Consider the following 19,923-nt stretch of genomic DNA (forward strand, 5'->3'; position numbering starts at 1 on the left):
TGGAGGCAACTAAGAGTTCCGTTTTTGAAAAATAAGAGTGAGGCTTTTCCCTGAAAATCCAATAAAAATAGAAGGTAACAGCAGTACCTCTTTCTTACTAGAATCCTAAAGAATAGGAATAGTTCAAAAGTTAGAGCCAGGTGCTGCTGAAAATGTTTCATGTGCAGATTCACTGGGAGAGAGAAAACAAGATTTGACACACTTAGGCCCCTAGATCTCCATTCTTCAAAGCAGTCCCCTAACAGCCTGATGTCCAGCTGCCAATGCCCTGTTCTGGGAAATGAGAGATGTAGGTTGGAAAATCTGGAGGTTGAGAAAAGTACCTGCTGCTATAAAATGGGGAGAAGAACAGCTCTCTTCTTCCTCTGACATGTTTATAAACCAAAGCACCCATGGCTGCTTGTTTGTTTTTGCAGAGCTGAGTTCTTTTGAAGCATTTCCCATGCTGCTTTGATAGAGAAATACTTAGGGATCCTGTCAGGCCTCTTTATTCCTCAAATAACACATTGGCCCTTTTTGGGGCTCCTTTGCATGAACGAAGTCAGGTTTTTGTTTTCCACAAGCAATGCCCACCACAACAGCTGCTATGCTGGCTTAGGAGAAAACACAGGAAATTAACTACCCTCTGATTAGTAAAAGGTGACCTATTCTACTTGAAAACGACAACACATTGGCAAAGCAAGAGCAGAAAGGCGGATTCAGCTACCACCCATATTTTAATTGCTCTGGCAAAGAAAAGAACACAATGCGTTCTCCAGGGATGTCAATCATGGCAGTAGAATTAGTCCAAGTGAGAAGCACTAATAGATTTTTAGGGGAAGAAAGCATTTTTGTGTGATGACAAAAGAGCACATACCAGAGTTTTTGGGGTCATTAAGCAATGGTATTCCTCTACTTGCACTGCGTTTGCTACCACAGTTTGAAAGAAGCAGCACAGCTGATGACTGGGAGAAGTATGATGCAATGTACTTATACCAAATGTTAACAAAGCCACTTGCCAAGTTTTCCTTCCCCAAAGGAGCTTCTACCAGTAAATATCTATTTAAACCACAAGGAAAAAAAATCTTTGTCTGCACTATGGTTTTTCTTACTGCAATCATACAAACAAATTGAATGCTGGAGAAGGCAAATCATGGCAACACTACAGGATACTTTTTTTTTTTTTTGTTATAAATGTACGTCCCGCTTGTAGCCTAGCAACAAAAGCAGCAGTCTGTGTTAAATGGATAGAGGCTGCTGCTGGGGCTTTCTCCTCAAAACAGCAGCCATCTTTGGCCTGTAACTTGACGAGAGATTTCATCATTCTGCATTAAAGCCAGCTCCAGATGTTACGAGGTTGCCGCAGCCAGCTCAGCGGTGTCGGCTTTCGATTTGCCACCTCTTCTCCCATTGCATGAGGTATATTGCAGAGACACATGTTCACTTTGTCTCTTCGTTAAGAAAAATAAAGCTTCTTTGCTAAAAAGGGTTAGTGCAAGCTCTTACTTTATTTCAGTCCTGATTGCTGCAAGCTTGTCTCTGCTCCTTATTTTTTACCCCCTGCCCCAGTAAACTGAAGTAGGATCATCTGGCTCTACCCAGGCATGTTCATGGCCCTCTTCCGTAGTTTTTCACTATTTCATATATCTTTTTCTGACAGGATCCATACAGGTGATTTTTTAATTGCACATTGGTACAAAGCCAGTCTTCACGCCCCCCCCCCCCAATACCCATTATAATCACAATAAATTATTTATAATTTAAGAAATTTAAAAAAAAATCAATACTCATAATTAAAATCCCTGCCTCTAGCTACCAGGTGTCTGACCTCCGGGTTATTCGGTGTGTTCCTCCTCTGGAAAGGACGATCCCTCAGCAGAGAGGCTTGTTTCCTGCGGACCGGGGATCCCTGCCGCTGCCACCCTGCGACAGACAGCCCACGCTCAGGGCACGACTGGCGCTCAGGGGGAGATTTTGGGAGCGCGTGGGGAAGCAGGGAGCTGTTATGTGTGCAGGGAGGAGGCGGGAGGGGAGGGCTGTGGCAGCCCCCAGCCAGCTGCCTGGCACTGTGATTGTCCAGGCAGCACCACCCCAGGAGGGGGGTGACCTGCTGGGACACCAGTGCTGCTCCCACAGAGGGGATGGGGTGACACATGGGGCTGGGACCCTGTGGGGAAGACAGGGGTGACAAGCGGGTCTGGGCCCCTGTGGAGGGGATGGGGTGACACATGGGGCTGGGGCCCTGTGGGGGGGACAGGGGTGGCACACGGAGCTGGGCCCCTGTGGAGGGGACAGGGGTGGCACACGGAGCTGGGCCCCTGTGGAGGGGACAGGGGTGGCACACGGAGCTGGGCCCCTGTGGAGGGGACAGGGGTGGCACACGGAGCTGGGCCCCTGTGGAGGGGACAGGGGTGGCACACGGAGCTGGGCCCCTGTGGAGGGGACAGGGGTGGCACACGGAGCTGGGCCCCTGTGGAGGGGACAGGGGTGGCACACGGAGCTGGGCCCCTGTGGAGGGGACAGGGGTGGCACACGGAGCTGGGCCCCTGTGGAGGGGACAGGGGTGGCACACGGGGCTGGGCCTCTGCAGGGGTAACAGAGGTGACAGACGGGTCTGGGCCCCTGTGGAGGGGACAGGGGTGACATGCGGGGCTGGACCTGTGGGGGAAGGACTGGGGTGCCACGCAGGGCCGGGGCCCTGCGGAGGGGACCGGGGTGGCAGATGGGTCTGGGCCCCTGCGGAAGGGACGGGGGTGACACGCGGGGCTGGGCCTCTGCGGAGGGCACCGGTATGGCACAGGCGGTGACACCGCCGCTGGCTCCTCCGCCCGCTCCCCAGCCCACGGCCCAGCACCACGGGGACGCCCCTGCCCGGCCCCGGCCCCGGTACTCACCGCGGCCGCCGCGCGCTGCCGGCTCCGCGCCGCCCCTCGCCCCGCTGCCCGGAAGAGGCTCGCTCGGCGCCGCGGGCGAGGGGCCGAGGGAGGCGGTGGGGCCGCCCCGCTCCGCTCCGCTCCGCCCCGGCGGGGCAGGGCAGGGCCGGGCCGGGCGCGCGGCCAGCCGGTGGGCGGCGGTGGGGCCGGAGCCGGCCCGGGGCCGCGCGCGAGACCTCCCCCTCCCTCCGGCCGCGCCCCCCGAAGTCCCGAAGACGCCCGGGATGGTGCGGCGGCCCCGGGAGCCCGGGCTGCTGGCGCAGGGCGGCTCCTCCCGCCTCTCCGGCAGCGGCGGTGCCTCCGCCGAGCGCCTCTCTGCTGCCGGTGGCCGCTTAGGATGGCGGAGGCGGCTCAGGCCGCGGTAGTACTGTTACCACCAGGGAGGGAAAGCTGCCGAAGAGTTAGCGGGCCTGAGGTGGGCCGCCCGGTAGCAGGACGGCGATGGGCACAGATCGTCGGTCACCTGAGGGAGAGCAGCCTCGGGAGCAGAGGAGCCGGTGGCCCAAAGGCAGCCCGGGCAGCCAGGATGGGTGTCTCCTCCCTGTCTCATTTTCACCGCTCCCGCTTTGATACTAACCAGCGACGGGGCAATGCGCGTAGGAAACCGCAGTGAAAGAAGCCTTAGCAAAATAATTTACTCTTAGGTCCTAATCCTGAAAAAGAATCAAGCAATGCATTCCTGTGAAATCCATTCCAGCTGACGAGAACTTTCTTCTGCATGGTGCCTTAAAAATGTCAAATAAACATGGGTCCTTGCTTTTGTTGGAAGGCTGAGAATGGATTTCAGAGCATTTCTTTAGTAATTATGGTCAATCCACCTTTTATCTTCATAGCATCCAGTACCTTCTCTGTTTGAGCTTAGATGTGCAATCATTTAATAAAAATAGGAGGGATACTCAATTACACTGTTTCTATTCTTTCTGCAGCCCGGCTGCCTGAGGAACATGGTGGTAGAGGCACAAACTAGATTCCTAACACACGTTTCAAGAATCAGCACATTAATGCTTAAGTCTGATAGCGCAAGCCGGCAGCACATGAGCTGGTCTTATCCCATAACTGACGCTGAGTCTTCTGAGAATGGGGGAAAACGTGTTCAGATACAGCGGTAGTGCATCCCATTTACAGCCTGCAAACAGTGCTGCTTTACCTCTTTTGTGGACCAGAATAACATGTCAACACACAGAGGCCGATTGCAACTCCTGTCTATAACCCAGCCCAGCTCCTCTAAGGTTTTCTGTTAAAATTCCCTTTGTAACAATGCTGCTCTGTCCACAGGTCTCATCCCTGAAGGGGTGGCAGCTGTGCATGCCGAGTAATCTTACTCTTTAACACTTCGAATATCGGGCTGGCAAGCTCTGACCTCCCTGTCACTGCTTGTTGCAGGATGATAAATGGGAGTTTTGTATTAAAAAGCCAGAACTCTCCCCAGGTATTAAATGTTCATGGAGATATACTTACTGATGGACTCTTTGCTGTTAAAACTCAACTTCTGTAAAAAAATGGATTTTTTTTTTTTCATAAAAAAATAATTGTGTAGGCTGGAGTTTGTTTTCAGCTTTTAACTAGCCTACTCAGTTTATGATTTTCAGTTAAAAGTTAAGATTCAACTTTCATTTTGACACAGCGACATCAAATTTCAGATGTCCACCTATGTGTTTCCCCTGCGGCTCCACAACTTAGATCTCACAGATATATATATATGACAGTTGCAGGTACAAATATACCAGGCGAGATTCTATCATGAAAGAGTAAAAACTGGCACTGATAGCCTAGCACTGCATTTTTCTTGCATGACAAAATTTGTTCACAATTTCTGTACTTTACTGCTGGTGTCTTTAGCTCTTTTTAATCTTGTCAGGCAGACCTCAGTCTCCATGACCACTGATGGATCCCACACTGAATACATCTTTGATGGTATCCGGACCTAACACTTGTTGCTAAAAACATTGCAATGACTGAGCAGGAAAGACATCTCATTCAGAAAATAGGCGTTGTACGTAGAAACAAATTAGTTGCTGGTGGGTATAACTGATACTGTGGTATATGGTTTACATTCTGAGGACTGATGTCTTCTGCCTCTAATAATTTTCGTATATGCCGAAGATACTAACTTGCAAATCTGCTTTAAAACCACACATGCTCCTTTCTGCACATTACAATAGAAACTCTGCTCGCAGACTCTGTAATGTAAAATATATTAATACCTAAATTCTTTCTCTGAGTTGCTACATGGAGAGCTTAATTCCTCAAGTTAATCATTTGCTCTATACTCAGTGCAGATGGTTTTGAACAGCTACACAACTTCTCTTTCACTAGACTAGTAATTTCTCCCATCATTATAGAGAAACAAATCTGATTTTTTGCCATGAATCCTGAAAAGTCTTGAGATGGCTCTGACCAACCAATGACAATTGCTCACGAGCCACAAAACTGGAAGGCAAATGGGTGAATATGGGTATTCACAAGGAATACCTAACCTCTGGCTATGCGTGTTTCTTCATCTTCACTAATTTTCATGCTGAATGCAGAATCCAGGAGGATGTGCCAGCTCCCAGAGCCAGGTGTGTGTTTTGGCCTGATCCTGCTTCCGTTCTGAGGCGAGACCTGGTGTACCGATCCCGTTGGTGCCCTACACAAGCAGGAAGGTTAGCTGGGTGGGCTGGAGGGGCTGCCGTGGTCTCCAGCCGGCTCTCTGGAGGATCAGGAGGGACAGACCTCAAAGAGTGGTTTTGAGCATATTGATCTGCAGCTGAATATTGTGGATTTGTTCTTCAAAAGTCCTGGTCCCCCAAAAAGACTCCTACACAGACAGTCCCATGCGATCAATCCATGTAGCTTGGTCAACGCCCCATTTCTAAGCTCAAGTGTGTGTTTTCTTACAGTTCATGCAGAGTGTAGTATCTTGATGGTTAAATTACAGTGCAAGTACTAATGGTACATACAGAAAGCATGTGCCTAGAGACTATGACTGGATTAATCAAATACGCCCTATCTCATCTCCTGTTAAAGCATTCCTTTCAGTTGCCTTATTTCCCAAGGAATACATTAATAAGACTCCTGCAAACCTGCAAACGTACATTCAGTCCTTTGCAGTTGTTGAACTAGGGATGAATTTAACCATCTGCATGTTTCCACCTGGAAGAATTCCTGGACTTCCCTATGCTGACCAGAAAAGGAGGATTTCTGTTCCTCTACAATTACTGCCTCATCTAAGAAATGAGCTTTACTGTATTTGCGTTCCTCAAGCTTTCCTGTATTCATAATATTTACATTGGACATTAATGCTTTTTATGTTTTTCACCATTTCGAATTGGCACTGGGAATCAACTGAGAAAAACAAAGAGCTGCTGCACATTGCTTTTATTAACATAAATGTCCAGTAAGTGGCACTGCAGGACCAGGTTTTCTGCAACCCTGGATCACAAACAGTGCAGTCAAGGAGAGTAAAGGCAAGCGTGGGGTATGTCAAGACTTTTCTGCTCCATGAAAAAGGTAGTTGTAGAGCAAGTGGGAAACGATGTGTGGTGATGGCTCTGAAGGTGCAGTGCAAGGAACTGGGGTGTATTCAGCTGCTGGCTCTGGAAGATGGCGTTAGGCACTGGCCTTGGCACCGAGCTAGCTGTTATCAGGGGTTTGCCAGAAGAAACCAGCAACATTTTTGGGAACTCTTCATTAGCACTCACTTGATGGGAGGTGCCTGTGAAGGCTTTGTGAGGGGTTTGGTTACCAGGAGCAGAATACTGGGAGAGGTGAACCATGTATACACAGCATTTCCTATGGTCTACTGACTTACTAGACATTAATTTTATGTAGAAAATCCAAACCCCAGACTGGAAGGGACGTCAGTACAGTCTGAGGAGTGCCCGTAAGTTCAAAGATTGTTTCTGTAAATGAGCTAGGGACTTCTGCGAGTCTGTGTCAGTATATCAAAAACCACCACCCTGTTTTCCCAGTCTCAGCTGATAATGAATAAACTATTATCTGGGGAAATTTGGTCAAACAGACAAGTAACACTACACTTTTTGGCAATATAAATTGTAACGAAGCCCTTATATAAGCTGATAGAGGATTACTTACAAAATCAGTTAAAGGTTTTGGCTCCATCTGCAATATCTGAACTCAATTTTAGGTTACTCATGCTATACTGTGCCAAGTTAAATTGATGCATACCCAATTTTCCTATTTATCTAGATGCATAGTTATATCAGATAAGACTGGAAGGGAATGAACATGAAAAGCCAATCTGCATTTAGAAGGGACATAAAGCTACGTTTAAAGGGATAAACCAGCCTTTCAAGGGTATTAGGAAGATATTTCCTCTATGATGTGACTATTTTATAAATGTCTCTTGTGGGATCGTTCATGCCCTGAAGCCTTTGTGCCAGCTGCTGTCGGCTATGAGACACTCGACTAGGCAGGCTGATCTGGGATGGCAATATGCAGCTATGGATGTAGTATGGGGGCAAGAAGAGGCATAGCACCGTCCTGTAAGGCACAGGGAACAGCCACAGGATCTCACAACTGCTTCAACCAGGCCTGACAAATTTTTTTCATCATCCTCTAGGGACCAGATATCACTGACTCCTGATACATTCACCTCCTGAGTCTTTCCAATAGCTTTTGAAAATAGCAACTAAAACTATGCGCTCTCAAATGTTTATTCCTGCTGCAACATAGGATGGCACATCATAACCTCTGACAGCACGCAGAAGCAGAAGATGACACACAAGAGCACGCCACAACAACGCGGGAAGGCATGCAGCAACACGAGCAAACAGGTGAGAACAAGACGTGGCAGCACAACATATGACAAAACAAGAAGACACCACAGGAGAGCTCGGAATAGCATACAACATGCCACAACAAAAGATAGCATGCAACAGCATGAACAGCATGGAACAGCACTTGACACCATGCCACAGCATGATAGATATACCTGGAAAGCTGACAGAAATGCCTAGAGAGCAGTGAGAGATTCATACCAGCAGGAAATTCCTAGAAAGGCACAGAAAATGTCTAGAAAACCATTGGAAATTCCTAGAAAGCTACAGGGAACTCCTGGAAAATTATGGGAAATTCTTAGAAAGCAGAACTGAATTCCTAGAAAGCTGTTGGGGGACTCCAGTAAAGCAAAATATGAATTCCGAGAAAGTTGGTTACAAATTCCTAGAAAGCTGGCTACAAATTCCTAGAAAGCTGGAGGGAGTGTCTTATGCAGTAAGGTGGAATTGCGATAAAACAATGGAGGAATTCCAGAAAGAAATGCACAGTTCCTAGAAAGCTGTGGGAAATTTCTAAAGAGCAGAAGGGAACTCCTGGAAAGCAGAAGGGAATTCCTATAAATAGTACACAATTACTAGAAAGCATCAGGGAAAATTCTAGAGGAGCGTTAGGGATTTCTTGAAAGCCACTGGAAATTCCTAGAAAGCAAATGTAAATTCCTAGTAAGGTGAAAGAAATACTTGGAAAGCAATAGGAAGGTTTCCTAGAAAGCAATACGAAATTCCCTGAAAGCTGGGTGGAAATTCCTGGGAAGCTGGAGGGCACATTCCCAGAGATCACTAGGAAAATCCTAGAAAGGCATGTGAAATTCCTAAAAAGATGTAGAAAAATGCAAGAAAGCAATGGAAAAATCCTGGTTGAGCTGTGCATCCTGTAGTTCCTAAAGACCTGGGGGAAGTTCTTAGAAAGTAACGCTGAGAAAAGCACAGGAGAAAATCAATCACTGTAAAGAGTGGGGGGGGGGGAAGTGAAACCAGAAGGTAGATAGGATCAGATCCCATAGCCTTCCCTAAATGGAACTTGTACCTAGAAGACATCCTTAATTTCAACCTCTCCTAAGTGGAGAGGACCGGTTTGAAGGACCGAAGAAGAGACGCCGAATGCCTGTGTTGGTGGAGCGGAGCCCTAACGCGCACTAAGCCCAGCCCTGGGCAGCTGAGCTCTGCGGGAAGGGAGCCGGCGGGGGGGAGCTCGCTGCCCCTGACCTTGAGACAGATTTTGACAAATGGGTGATGAAACTCAGGGAACATTTCCAGCCTGGGAAAGTACTGTCTGTTAGAGACTGTCACAGCAACAACTCTTCGGCACACGGGGCAGGGAAAAGCCAAGGGCATTGAGGCTGGCTGCAAAAAGGGAGATGTTGCCTGTGTTGGTGGGATGAAACAACCCTGCCTGATGCGGTGGGACAGGCACGGAGGCTGGGACAGGAAAACAGATCCAGATGAGCTAGGGTGAAAGTGGATTTGGGATCATATCATAGTTTGGGGTAATCCAGTCAGATCACTGGGTTTTTCAAAAGTTCGAATGCAAGTTATGGCAGGAGGAGTGAAGCAGCCCTAAGTTTAGATCTTGGCGTGGATTCTTGTTTGGAATATCGTTGTAGTGTTTTATTTAACTTGGCGGAACGTTTCTGACTGCCATCAAACCCAGACTGTGTGATTTGGTAAGGACTTGGACAACCAGCATCTTGCCTGCAAGAACAATTTAATCCCAGAACCTGAAGGTGAGACCCTGGGTTGGTACAGCTGCAACATCGCCACGGCAGCAGGGCTGTCCGGGGAGCTGCAGAGGGGAAAATGCTGCCTGAGACAGCAGAGCTCCAGGACTGAGACATTTGGAGTGGTCTGGTCATTGCTGGACTGTTGGTTGACCCTGTCTACCATAGCTGGACCTGCTGTGCTCCTGTGTGGGCACCGTGGGGCTGCCCCCCTTGCAGAGAGCCCTGGCTGGGCGCTCCTGGCAGAGCTGCCTGCTCCTGCGGCTCCCTGCGGCGCAGGTGTGAAAAGCTTCTGTCGGTCTTCACTACGAGCAAGAAGTGATGCTTTGTGCAGTATCAGCTTCTATTTTTTTGGTAAGTATTAGTTTAATTATCTTTAATTCTAGCATTTGTAGCCTGCCGATGGGAGAGCTGTGGAGCCTGACCATACTGGATGTGCAATAATGTGGACTTAATAATCAACTGTAGCGCAAACTATTGCTCATTTGCTCCACTGACCTTTAGAAGCAATGGGCTCCTGTAGGTACCAAGCATACTCTTCATCATCACACGTCCTGCACCAGAAAACCACAGAAATCTGCCGGCAGAAGTTAAACAGCTCCTCTCCATCCGTCAATCAGGGGCTGGGCTGGAATATGGGGAAGGATCCATTTTATGCTGGCACGCAGCTCGGGAGTAAATCTGTAACACCAGCTTAGGAGGGGAGAGTGCCACCTACCAAGCCATCTGCTAAGAAAATTGTATTATCGGCAGTCTCATCCACTGTTGCTAGAAATCACTGTAGCACTCATCTGTGAAGAGTTTTGCTGCTAATATATCTATTTGTATTCTTTTTATCCATCCACTCAGAATTAATTCTTTCTCAGATTAATTTCATTCTTATGAATCATTCTGTATCACTGGCTTTATTTCATTTCTGAGATACTAATTAATATGTCAAAGCCATCTTTAAAAGTGCTGTCATTTTTTCCGTGACTTTATTTTGATTCACATACTCAACTTCAATATTTCTGAGGGCCTAAAATGTACGTCCAGTGTGGAGTGAAGGAAAAAATGCAAGCTATGTGGTATTAAAAAAATTATGCATATGCAAACAAAGCATAAATTGGGAGGCAATGGCGCAGTCTGTATTTTTGTGTTGACTTACTAGTTTATGTGCTATTTCATGTAGTAGGTCCACAGCAATCAGTTGTGTAGGGTTTTTATATACATGGATTAGAATATAAAATTCAGCAGTACATCGAGTGTCTACATTTGTCGATGAAATGATCAGAAATTTTGAGATATTTGTATTTGTTGGTTTAGATTAGGTTTTAAAGAAGGGGTCTTGTTGGTTTGCTGTGGGTTTCCTGGCACCGTTCTGCCATGCCGCAGGGATGAGGCAGTCGGAGGAAGCATTTTTCTTTCTTTAGAGCTCTCATCTCCTCTCCTCTCCTCTCCTCTCAGCTATAATTTATTCTCATCATCCTCTGCAGTTTGGCTCTCTACCCACTCTGGAGGGAAGTGTTGGCAGGGCAGTAATCCCTCTCCTAGCCTGTATCTGCAGCAGATGGAAATCCCAGAAAGAGAAGGGGGGAATTTTAGGCTTCCCTGCGATTTCCAGGGTGATTTAAGATCCAGCAATGGCCTTTGGTTTGACGGAGTGGGTCGAGCTGCGAGAGGAAGGGTCACTCCAAGTGTTCATTGTGGAAAACTTTTCTTTCTCTGGACCTGTGGGAGTGAGTGGGTGGAACTGGAAAAACCCCATAAAAAGTCACTGCATAAGCTCTGCCGATGGAATAACACGGTTGTTGGCAGCATCACACCGAGCTTAAATTACCCACGGCTCCTGCGTGGCAGGAGGCTGGGGACTGTTTAGGTGACAGCTTCTGCTCAGATCCCTGGCCACAGGTTTGGTATTTCTCTTTCCTTCCTGTCTTCCACTTCTCCCCCAAAAGAGCCATTTTGTTGTAAAATCTGGGGGGTTACAGCTGAAACCAACCAGCTTTGCTCCGGGTTTGCACTGCAAATGTAGGGAGGGATTACTGTTGAAGGAAGGAAAGGGGAACAGAGCCTCAACGGTCTCCGAGCAGGAGGGGGGACAGGAGGGGAACACCACTCCTTTCCCTTTACAAACAACCAGATTATAGTTTGCACCACTCCTACAGCTTGTGTGCGCAGAGCCCGGCAGACACGAGGCTTTTTGAGTCTGCTGCCTGGTCTCCCACAGAGCAGAAACCCTTTCTGCAGGCTGCTTCCACTGCGGCCCGGGGATGGAGGTGGGCTGTCCTGGCTGGGACCGGGGCTGCGCTCTGACAGTCGAGCATCAATGTACCAGGGAGGGGAGATGCCAGAGGAGCAGCAGTGCCTGGTCCTGCCTCGTGAACACCTCGCAGCCAGTGCATGAGCTCCAGATCCCGGGAACCAGTAGCACTGCCCAACAAATCCTTCCCATTTATGCCCTCCTTGCATTACCCTTTGTGTCCAGCTCTGCCACTGCCTGAATTAGCTGCCTTGAAAAATTAATTTAAATTCAGACTTTCATAAATGGTGTTTCTGTTTGGGTTTTTTTCATTGTCCTTTTCCCTGTCTGCGTCCAGACTTCTGCACACACTTCACCGGTGACCTGATACCCAGGGATGGTTTGCGCACTGGTTGCCATTGGAAATAGTTCAAAAGTCAACATTCACAAGGGCACTGATGTGCTTTTTGAGATCAATCCTACTGAATGCCCCAGACTTTAAGGTCCAGCTGCAGATGGACATGCCTATAATCTACAGTCATAAAAAAAAAGCGCCCACACTCAGTGCTGAATATTTAGGTCTCTTGTTGTCAGTGTTTGGGGACTAGAAATCATTTCTCTCACTGATCCTTTCTCCCTGATGGTGGATCTTTATCATTCAAGAACGAGCTTGAGATCCTTGGAGATAGGGGTTTTTTAGTAGCAAAGTGATAGTTTTTTCTCCTGCTGCTCTTTGCTCTGTGCTTTTGTACTCACTACTGCAGTTTTCCCTGTGGAATGCCCAACACGATAATATCAATTTAACCAGTGTGCTTCACTGATCTTTAAGAGAGTTCATAGCTGTTGTTTGATTTCCAGGAACCCTTGATTTTTCCGAGAAGGTTACATTGAGGCTGAAGTTATCTTGGCTTATTAGTATAAGCAGTTATTTAGAAACCTGACAGCTCTTTTAGACATTATTTCTGCTAACATGCCTCAGCTGATTTCATGTTTAATAAATCCCATGCATGTAGACTCAAAAAGTCATCCTGAGAGTGATGTGAGTACCATTTGCATCCACGTACTGAAATATTATTTTGTAAATTAAGCTGCCTTTCTCCAGCTCTAGTATGTGCGCTATTTTATAGATTAAAGCATGTTTATCTCTGAATGCAAGATCTGGACTTGGTTCAACTCTGACTTGGTCTTCCAGTAGCTAATTACTGTTTGGATGAAGATCATTTGGATCAAGGTGCTACTCAGTATTTATATTTTTAAATCTTCATATGGACTGAACAGGACTTTCTCCAACCAGAGTCTCCTGGGAGGAGCGGGTGCCTGGCAGGGCAGCCATAGAGACACAAAAGCTTTCCTTTGCTGGGCATAGCTTTGATTCCAGCATCAGTCAGTAGTGATTGAAAAGCATTAAATAAAATTAAGCAGCTGTTTTATGTGGCTACCCAGGGAGAACTAAACAAGCTCTGTGCTTGTTTCTGAATCTCCAAGAAACACCTGCACCATCGTCCTGTTGCTGGCAGTTTTAGGCAAGTCCTGACCTGGACGAGAGCTGATCCTTCTCGCGCTGGCTGGAGGCAGGTTAGCCAGAGAGAAGCAAAAGGAAAATTCACCCTATACTTTGTATAACTGGCTCTCAGAGTCACGTCAATCAATTGCCTAATCCCACCACTAAATTTACCTAAATAATAGTAGGGGTTTAATGGATTTCACTTTGGTTCCTCACCTGGATATGACTATTAAGTCACGAAAGTTTTAAAAGCTTACAAATTAGCTGAAGTGACAAATGAGCACAGCAGGGTGCCCCGCATGAAATGCTGGTGTTTGAAACCTGCGTAGCTGTTGAAGGTGCTTTGCTCCACTAGCACGGTCTCGGCTGAGCCAGACCTCATGTTCACACCTGAACTGATCACACAAACTTAGAGATGAGACAGGAGAGAGGCTCTGTCTTCTGAAACAGGTACTTGAATTGCCAAACAAATAAAGACCGGGAGATTCTTAAGGGCTGCTGTGAGTAGGAAGCTAAAAGGCTTGTTTTTAATGTCAGATTCAAATGAAAGTTTTAAACCGTCACTCATATGAGCAGCATTAGGGTCTTCCAATGCTGAATTCGGTCTCTTCCCCAGGAAAGGCTTCTCCCTAGCAAAAAAGAACTGAAGACTTCGCTTAATGAGCTGATAAGCAGATGTTTGAGAGCAGACTGCTCCTCTGCACTGTGCATCTCAGCGTTTCTCTCCAGTATGCCTCGAAGATTGCGCTGTTTGTGTGCTCTGGAGTTGTGATTTCTCCTGGAATAATCCAGGACGGCTGTGGTAGAAAGCCGTTCTGGAGGAGTCCCTTGGAATTGTTACAAATAAAATGTGCTCAGTGTCTTCTTACGCAGGCAATGTTCCCCTCAGGGTTTCTACTGAAAGGCAGGAGCGTGATACATTTTCAGAAGGTAAGTATCATGCAGTAAACCTCACCTGTGTTGTGCTTTAAGAACAGGAGAAAAAAGAAAAAAAAAATCTTGAACATAGAAAAAGAAAACTCACAATGAGTTTCATTAGAGATGTCTATTACCAAACAGCACAGGATTCATTGTCTTGTCTATTTTCACCCTCCTCTAGGGATGAATGATGAATAAAGGACAGGATAATAAGAAGGGGGGGAATGAGAACTTACTGAGAAGCAGTTAAAAAAAAAAAGAAAGAGAGGGGGAAAGGAAAACAAGCGTTTTAGTTAGCTAGTCAAGGTTAGCTTAGCACTGTATCTGCTTTTAGTGACATTATGAAAAATCATAGATAGCACAAAAGCAACTCCACTAATGCTGAACCCTATGAAATTTATCTTGACAACTTAGTGAGCTTATGTGTTCTTCTAGGAGGTTTTTAATCTCCCTGCGATGTCTTTTATCTTAATTTTCTGATTTTTTTTGAGCAAGATTCCTATACAAAGGTAGCAACTTGCAAATGAGTATGTTCATCTTCTTCCGTTGCCTGTTGTGGGTAAGGTAAGAAAGAAAAAAAACCTTTTGGAGGAAGAAGGGGGTTGAGACGTAACCGCTCTGGTCTTGGTGATTACTTGAAGGATTTTCGCAAAGAAAATACGCTTTGAAGGGGGGCAGATTTTTGCGCGGAAGGACGGCGGTTCGTTGCGCTGGGTTCTCCCTGCGGACACAGCGCCAGGGGCCCGAAACTCCGCCCCGGCCGTCCGGGGGTGCCCGCTCCGAGGCTCCGGCGGGCCCGGAGAGCCGGAGCCGGTTGTTCCTCCGCTGTCCCCTCGCCTGGTCTCGAACAAGTCAGTCAGGATGCGGGTCCTCAGGCAGCTGCGCCCCCCTGGGAACCTGCGCTTTGGGCTTTCCCCCCGCTCCCTCCCTGCCTACGCGCCGGGATACCGATGCCCTCCGCCTGTGCTACCAGCCCGGGGTTTAAGCCCGTCTGCCGGCGGGCTCGGGCTGCGGCGGCGGGGGGGGGGGCGCGGGGCATCCCGGCGCAGCCCTGCCCCTCGGGGCTGCCTTGCGCCCCGGCGGGGCTGGCGGCCGCCTCCGCGGGGCGGCGCGGCGGGGCGCGGGGCCGCGGCCGCCCAGGAGAGGGAGCCCGGCGGCCGCGGCTGCGCCGGGAGCCGCGGGGGCGCGGGGCTGCGCCAGGCGGCGGAGAGGCGGCGCGGAGCGGTGCGCTGCCCCGGCTGCAGCCCGCCGCCAGCCCCGGCCCTCCCCGCGCCGGTGAGTACCGCCGCCGCGCTTGCCGCCCCTTCCCCGCTGTACCGGGAGGGGTCCCGGCCGCCCCCCCCGCCCCTTCCCGAGCGCGCCCTGCGGGTAGCGCTGCTCCCCTGGGGGTCGGGGAAGCCGCGGGTGCCTCGGCCTGCGGCCCGCCCCCAGAGCCTCGCCCAGCCCGAAAGTTAGGTGCCGGTACTTACTTTCTGCATCAGTTAATTGAACTCGGCTGGCTCGCAGCGCCGGGGCATCACGCAGTCCCCCAGGCGTCCCGGAGCTCGGCGGAGCTCAGGACGGGGCAAAGTAATCCCGTTTGCGCCAAACTCCAGGACAGCCGCGCCAGGAGCCCGGCTTTGCCTCTCGTCCTGGCTGGCCGGGACGTTATTCCCGAGGGAGGCAGAAAAACCGGGGAGAGGCTGCCCAGAGGAAGCTGCGCCCGACCGAAGATGTTAGAGGAGGCGAAGGGGGGTTGCTTTTTGCCCGCTGCGTGCCTCCATGCCTGTCTTTCCCTTGTCTTAATCCTTTAGGAAGGAGACGCGGGGCAGACAGACCTTTCCCGGAGGGGCGATGCTGCCGAGCCCTGCCCCGGGCAGAAGAACGCCTTTGCCGCCGGGACCCCCCGGCACCGGAGGTGCGCGGCCCGGGGCAGGCTGCGGGAGAGCGTGAGGAGCTGCCTGCGCCTTTCTGAGAGGGACAAAGGATGGTGAAAGCTGGACCCGATCCCTGGAGCGCAGCCCCGCTGGGCAGGAGGTGGGATTATTCCGGGGTAGTTGTGGAGAGCTATAACCTGGCAGCGGAGCGTTGAAGCGACTTGTCCCCGCTGGAACCCGCTGCGGGCACCGCCGGCGTCGCACCCCGCGTCGTGGCCGAGGGGAGGTCACTCAGGTCCTTCTCCTCCTCTCGCCCTTCTTTCTCCGTCCAGGGAACGACAGAAGAAAGAACTGGTACCCGGCTCTTGCCAGCGTTGGGAATACCGTGCCTTTTGCCTGGGATGATTTGCCCTGATGTGCCGCTTCGACGGGATGTACAAAGTGGGACTGGGACTGATCCGGCCAAGAAAGTTTGCGGAGTGATCGGCAGGGACCGTGGGATGGAGGTAGCTGGGCACACGCCGGTGGGGTCCGTCACGCACGGTCCGACAGCGCAGACCTGCTGCTCCCTTGAAAACTAACTCCTGATGGTCAAACTCTGCCAGCTCCTGTTTTTACTTCTCCCCTGCCAATTTGCACTTTCAGGGAACAAAACACACACACGCTTGATGCAATGCAGTGTTTCTGTGTTGGTTTTGTATGTAAGATTTGCTATGCAATTCCAAAACTAAAAGAGGAGGAGAGTCGGCCCTGCATCCCAGAGCAAACAGAGAATCAGAGGTGGAAGGTAGGAGCCAGCATTTCTCATTTAAACAAAATTAAATAACCTGAGCTACTTCTTACTGAAAACCTTTAAAACGCACGTACTGTATGTTTATTTTCTTTGTCTCTGAAATGTAAACCACTTTGAAACAAAGTGAAGAATTGCTCTCTGACGCTACCCAGAAACTGAGAACTGATGCATTTTGTAACAGGAGTGTGCCAAGGAGGAAGGATGGAGTGTGAGACACAGAGGAAACTAAACTAGATAAAAAGCACCTCATATAGTGCGCTTTGGTAAATACGAAGGGCTAGTGCAATGGACGCTGGAAACACTCGATCAATAGCCTATTTAAGTGGGAATATATGCAAGCATGGAAAAGTGATTGCTTTCCTGTCTGTGGGGTATATTTGCAGAGGACAGCAGCAGAACATTTGCAGGTGAGCTGTCTGACTTAGGCTACTTCATGCTGGGGTGGTGCAGTGTGTTTCTGAAGGGATTACTTAAAGAAACCAGTCTGTAGGGTGGACTGTATTTCTGCATTTTCAGTTCCTGCTTATAGAGCTTTCAGTGTTCAGGGAGATTGAAAGTGGGCGAGGTCCATGCAGGGGCAAAGGGACCGTAAGAAAGGACCTTTGGTCTCTTTGGTGATGAGTAATTAATGGACGTCTGATGTCTCTGATCTCTGCAAGGAAAGGAGCTGATGTCATCATGAAAATCATGATATGATTTTCCCTCAGGAGAAACTATGACTTGGAACGACACCACTATGGACGGGGAAGGGTTGCTGGTGGAAAGGGACTCTTCCTTTCGGATCCTCACGGGATGCTTCCTCTCGCTGCTGATCCTCTCCACGCTGCTGGGAAACACGCTGGTCTGTGCAGCTGTCATTAGGTTTCGCCACCTGAGGTCCAAGGTGACCAACTTCTTTGTCATCTCCTTGGCCGTGTCAGATCTCTTAGTGGCAGTTTTGGTCATGCCGTGGAAAGCTGTGGCTGAGATCGCCGGTTTCTGGCCTTTTGGTTCATTTTGCAACATCTGGGTGGCCTTTGATATTATGTGCTCAACAGCCTCCATCTTAAATCTCTGTGTCATTAGTGTGGACAGATACTGGGCCATCTCCAGCCCATTTAGGTATGAGAGGAAAATGACCCCCAAGGCAGCCTTCGTCATGATCAGCGTGGCGTGGACTTTGTCCGTGTTGATTTCCTTCATCCCTGTACAGCTGAACTGGCACAAGGCTACAACCACAAGCTTTTTGGACCTAAATGCCAGTTTACAAGGTATAAGCACGGACAACTGTGATTCTAGCCTAAACAGGATGTATGCCATCTCCTCTTCTCTAATTAGCTTCTATATACCTGTGGCCATCATGATAGTAACTTACACGAGGATATACCGGATTGCTCAGAAGCAAATACGTCGCATCTCAGCTTTGGAAAGAGCAGCAGTGCATGCCAAGAACTGCCAGAACACGAGCGGCAACAGAAGCAGTATGGACTGCCAGCAACCAGAGAGCAACTTCAAAATGTCCTTCAAGAGGGAGACGAAGGTTTTAAAGACTTTGTCGGTGATCATGGGGGTGTTTGTGTGCTGCTGGTTGCCATTTTTTGTATTGAACTGCATGATTCCCTTCTGCGAGCCTACCCAACCGTCCAAGGGAGCAGAAGCTTTCTGCATTAATTCCACCACCTTTGATGTTTTTGTTTGGTTTGGATGGGCTAATTCTTCCCTGAACCCCATCATTTATGCCTTCAATGCTGATTTCCGCAAGGCATTTTCAACCCTGCTGGGATGCTACAGGCTCTGCCCTGTGTCCAGCAATGCTATAGAGACTGTTAGTATTAACAATAACGGAGCAGTTGTTTTTTCGAGCCAACATGAGCCCAAAGGGTCCAGCCCCAAAGAGTCTAATCTGGTTTATCTGATTCCACATGCAATTATCTGTCCGGAAGAAGAACCTCTCAAAAAGGAAGAAGAGGGTGAACTATCTAAGACCTTGGAGAAAATGTCTCCAGCACTGTCAGGTATCTTGGATTATGAAGCTGATGTTTCTTTGGAAAAGATCAATCCCATTACACAAAATGGGCAGCATAAAACCTGAACAGTAAGGTTTACCCAGCAAGACCTAATAGTGTATATTGTAATAATCTTTTAAAAAAAAAAAAGATATACAAGATTTTTTAGTAAGAAACTTTAAGCTCTAGGGAGAAATACACGTTTACACCAAGTCCAGTATTAATTTTCCTGGCATTCAAAGCAAATTTAACATTTAAAACAATAAACAGAAAAAGATACTGAAAATTCATTAAAAAAAGGATATTAGACTGTGCTGTTCCTGCTGAGGAAAATACACAAATTTAGATACAGTGCAGTGAAAAGAGAAAATATTGCTGCTTCTCCACACAGAGAAACCAATTTCTAGCTTAAAATGAGGCGGAAGACAAATGTTAAGTATTTAAAGATTAATGTTTACTAGAAGTTAAAAGATTGCTGTGTCTTGTGATAGTGGGTGTTAACAGGTCCTAATTAAAGACTGAGGGATTGTAAAGGTAGGTAGATGCCTTCTTAAAATTATTTCTGACGAATAATTGAGCCTTATAATGAGAATGGTTATTTTTAAAGCTTTGGGAGGTAACATGTTGATACTGGTTTTATTTATTTATTGTTTTAAATTGATATTTTTCATATGTTATAACAGATCTAGCTTTATTTATGTTATTTAAGATGTCTAAATAATGGGATATTTTTGGAGTGTCATAACTGCATTTTGACCAGTCAACCAGTCAGCACTTTATTACAAGCTCTGATAGTATGGAGAGCCGGTGAGGGGATCGAAGGAATGTAAAGAAGCTCAGCAAGAAATGAAGGAATCAACAGAACCGATGCTGTGTGGAGTTTGTTTGCTTGTGGGCTTTTTTTTTTTAAAGTGGGATTTCTTTCAAAAGATAGGACCAGCGTTGACTGAGTTGTGAATTCTCTTCCCTTATAGAAATAAAAGAAATTGCTGCTATTTATTTTTAAAAAGTTTCATGTTACAAAGACTTTGCTAGAATGTCAAGTTTGTGGATCTGTAAATACCTTAAATATGACTACAACCTTAAGAAGAATCCAATTTGAGAAGAAAAGCTTCTTAGATAACAATTCTTAGTATATAATGTTTTGTATTTATGTAAGATAAACATCTTTCTCAGACTTTTCTTATTTCAAGTCTTGGATATCTTTTCTGAACAAACACGATTGGTTATAATGG

General features: G+C 48.0%; 1 protein-coding gene across 1 annotated transcript; it reads left to right on the forward strand.

Annotated features, from left to right (window-relative positions):
• The first annotated feature begins 16,583 nt into the window (after positions 1–16,583).
• On the forward strand, positions 16,584–18,774 carry DRD1 (dopamine receptor D1). Its single transcript, XM_009814014.2, has 2 exons — positions 16,584–16,689; positions 17,405–18,774. Exons 1-2 carry the CDS (start codon positions 16,584–16,586, stop codon positions 18,772–18,774), a joined length of 1,476 nt encoding a protein of 491 aa, XP_009812316.2.
• Positions 18,775–19,923: the final 1,149 nt, after the last annotated feature.

Source organism: Gavia stellata, chromosome 16 (genome assembly GCF_030936135.1).
Source record: "Gavia stellata isolate bGavSte3 chromosome 16, bGavSte3.hap2, whole genome shotgun sequence".
Classification (NCBI taxonomy): domain Eukaryota; kingdom Metazoa; phylum Chordata; class Aves; order Gaviiformes; family Gaviidae; genus Gavia; species Gavia stellata.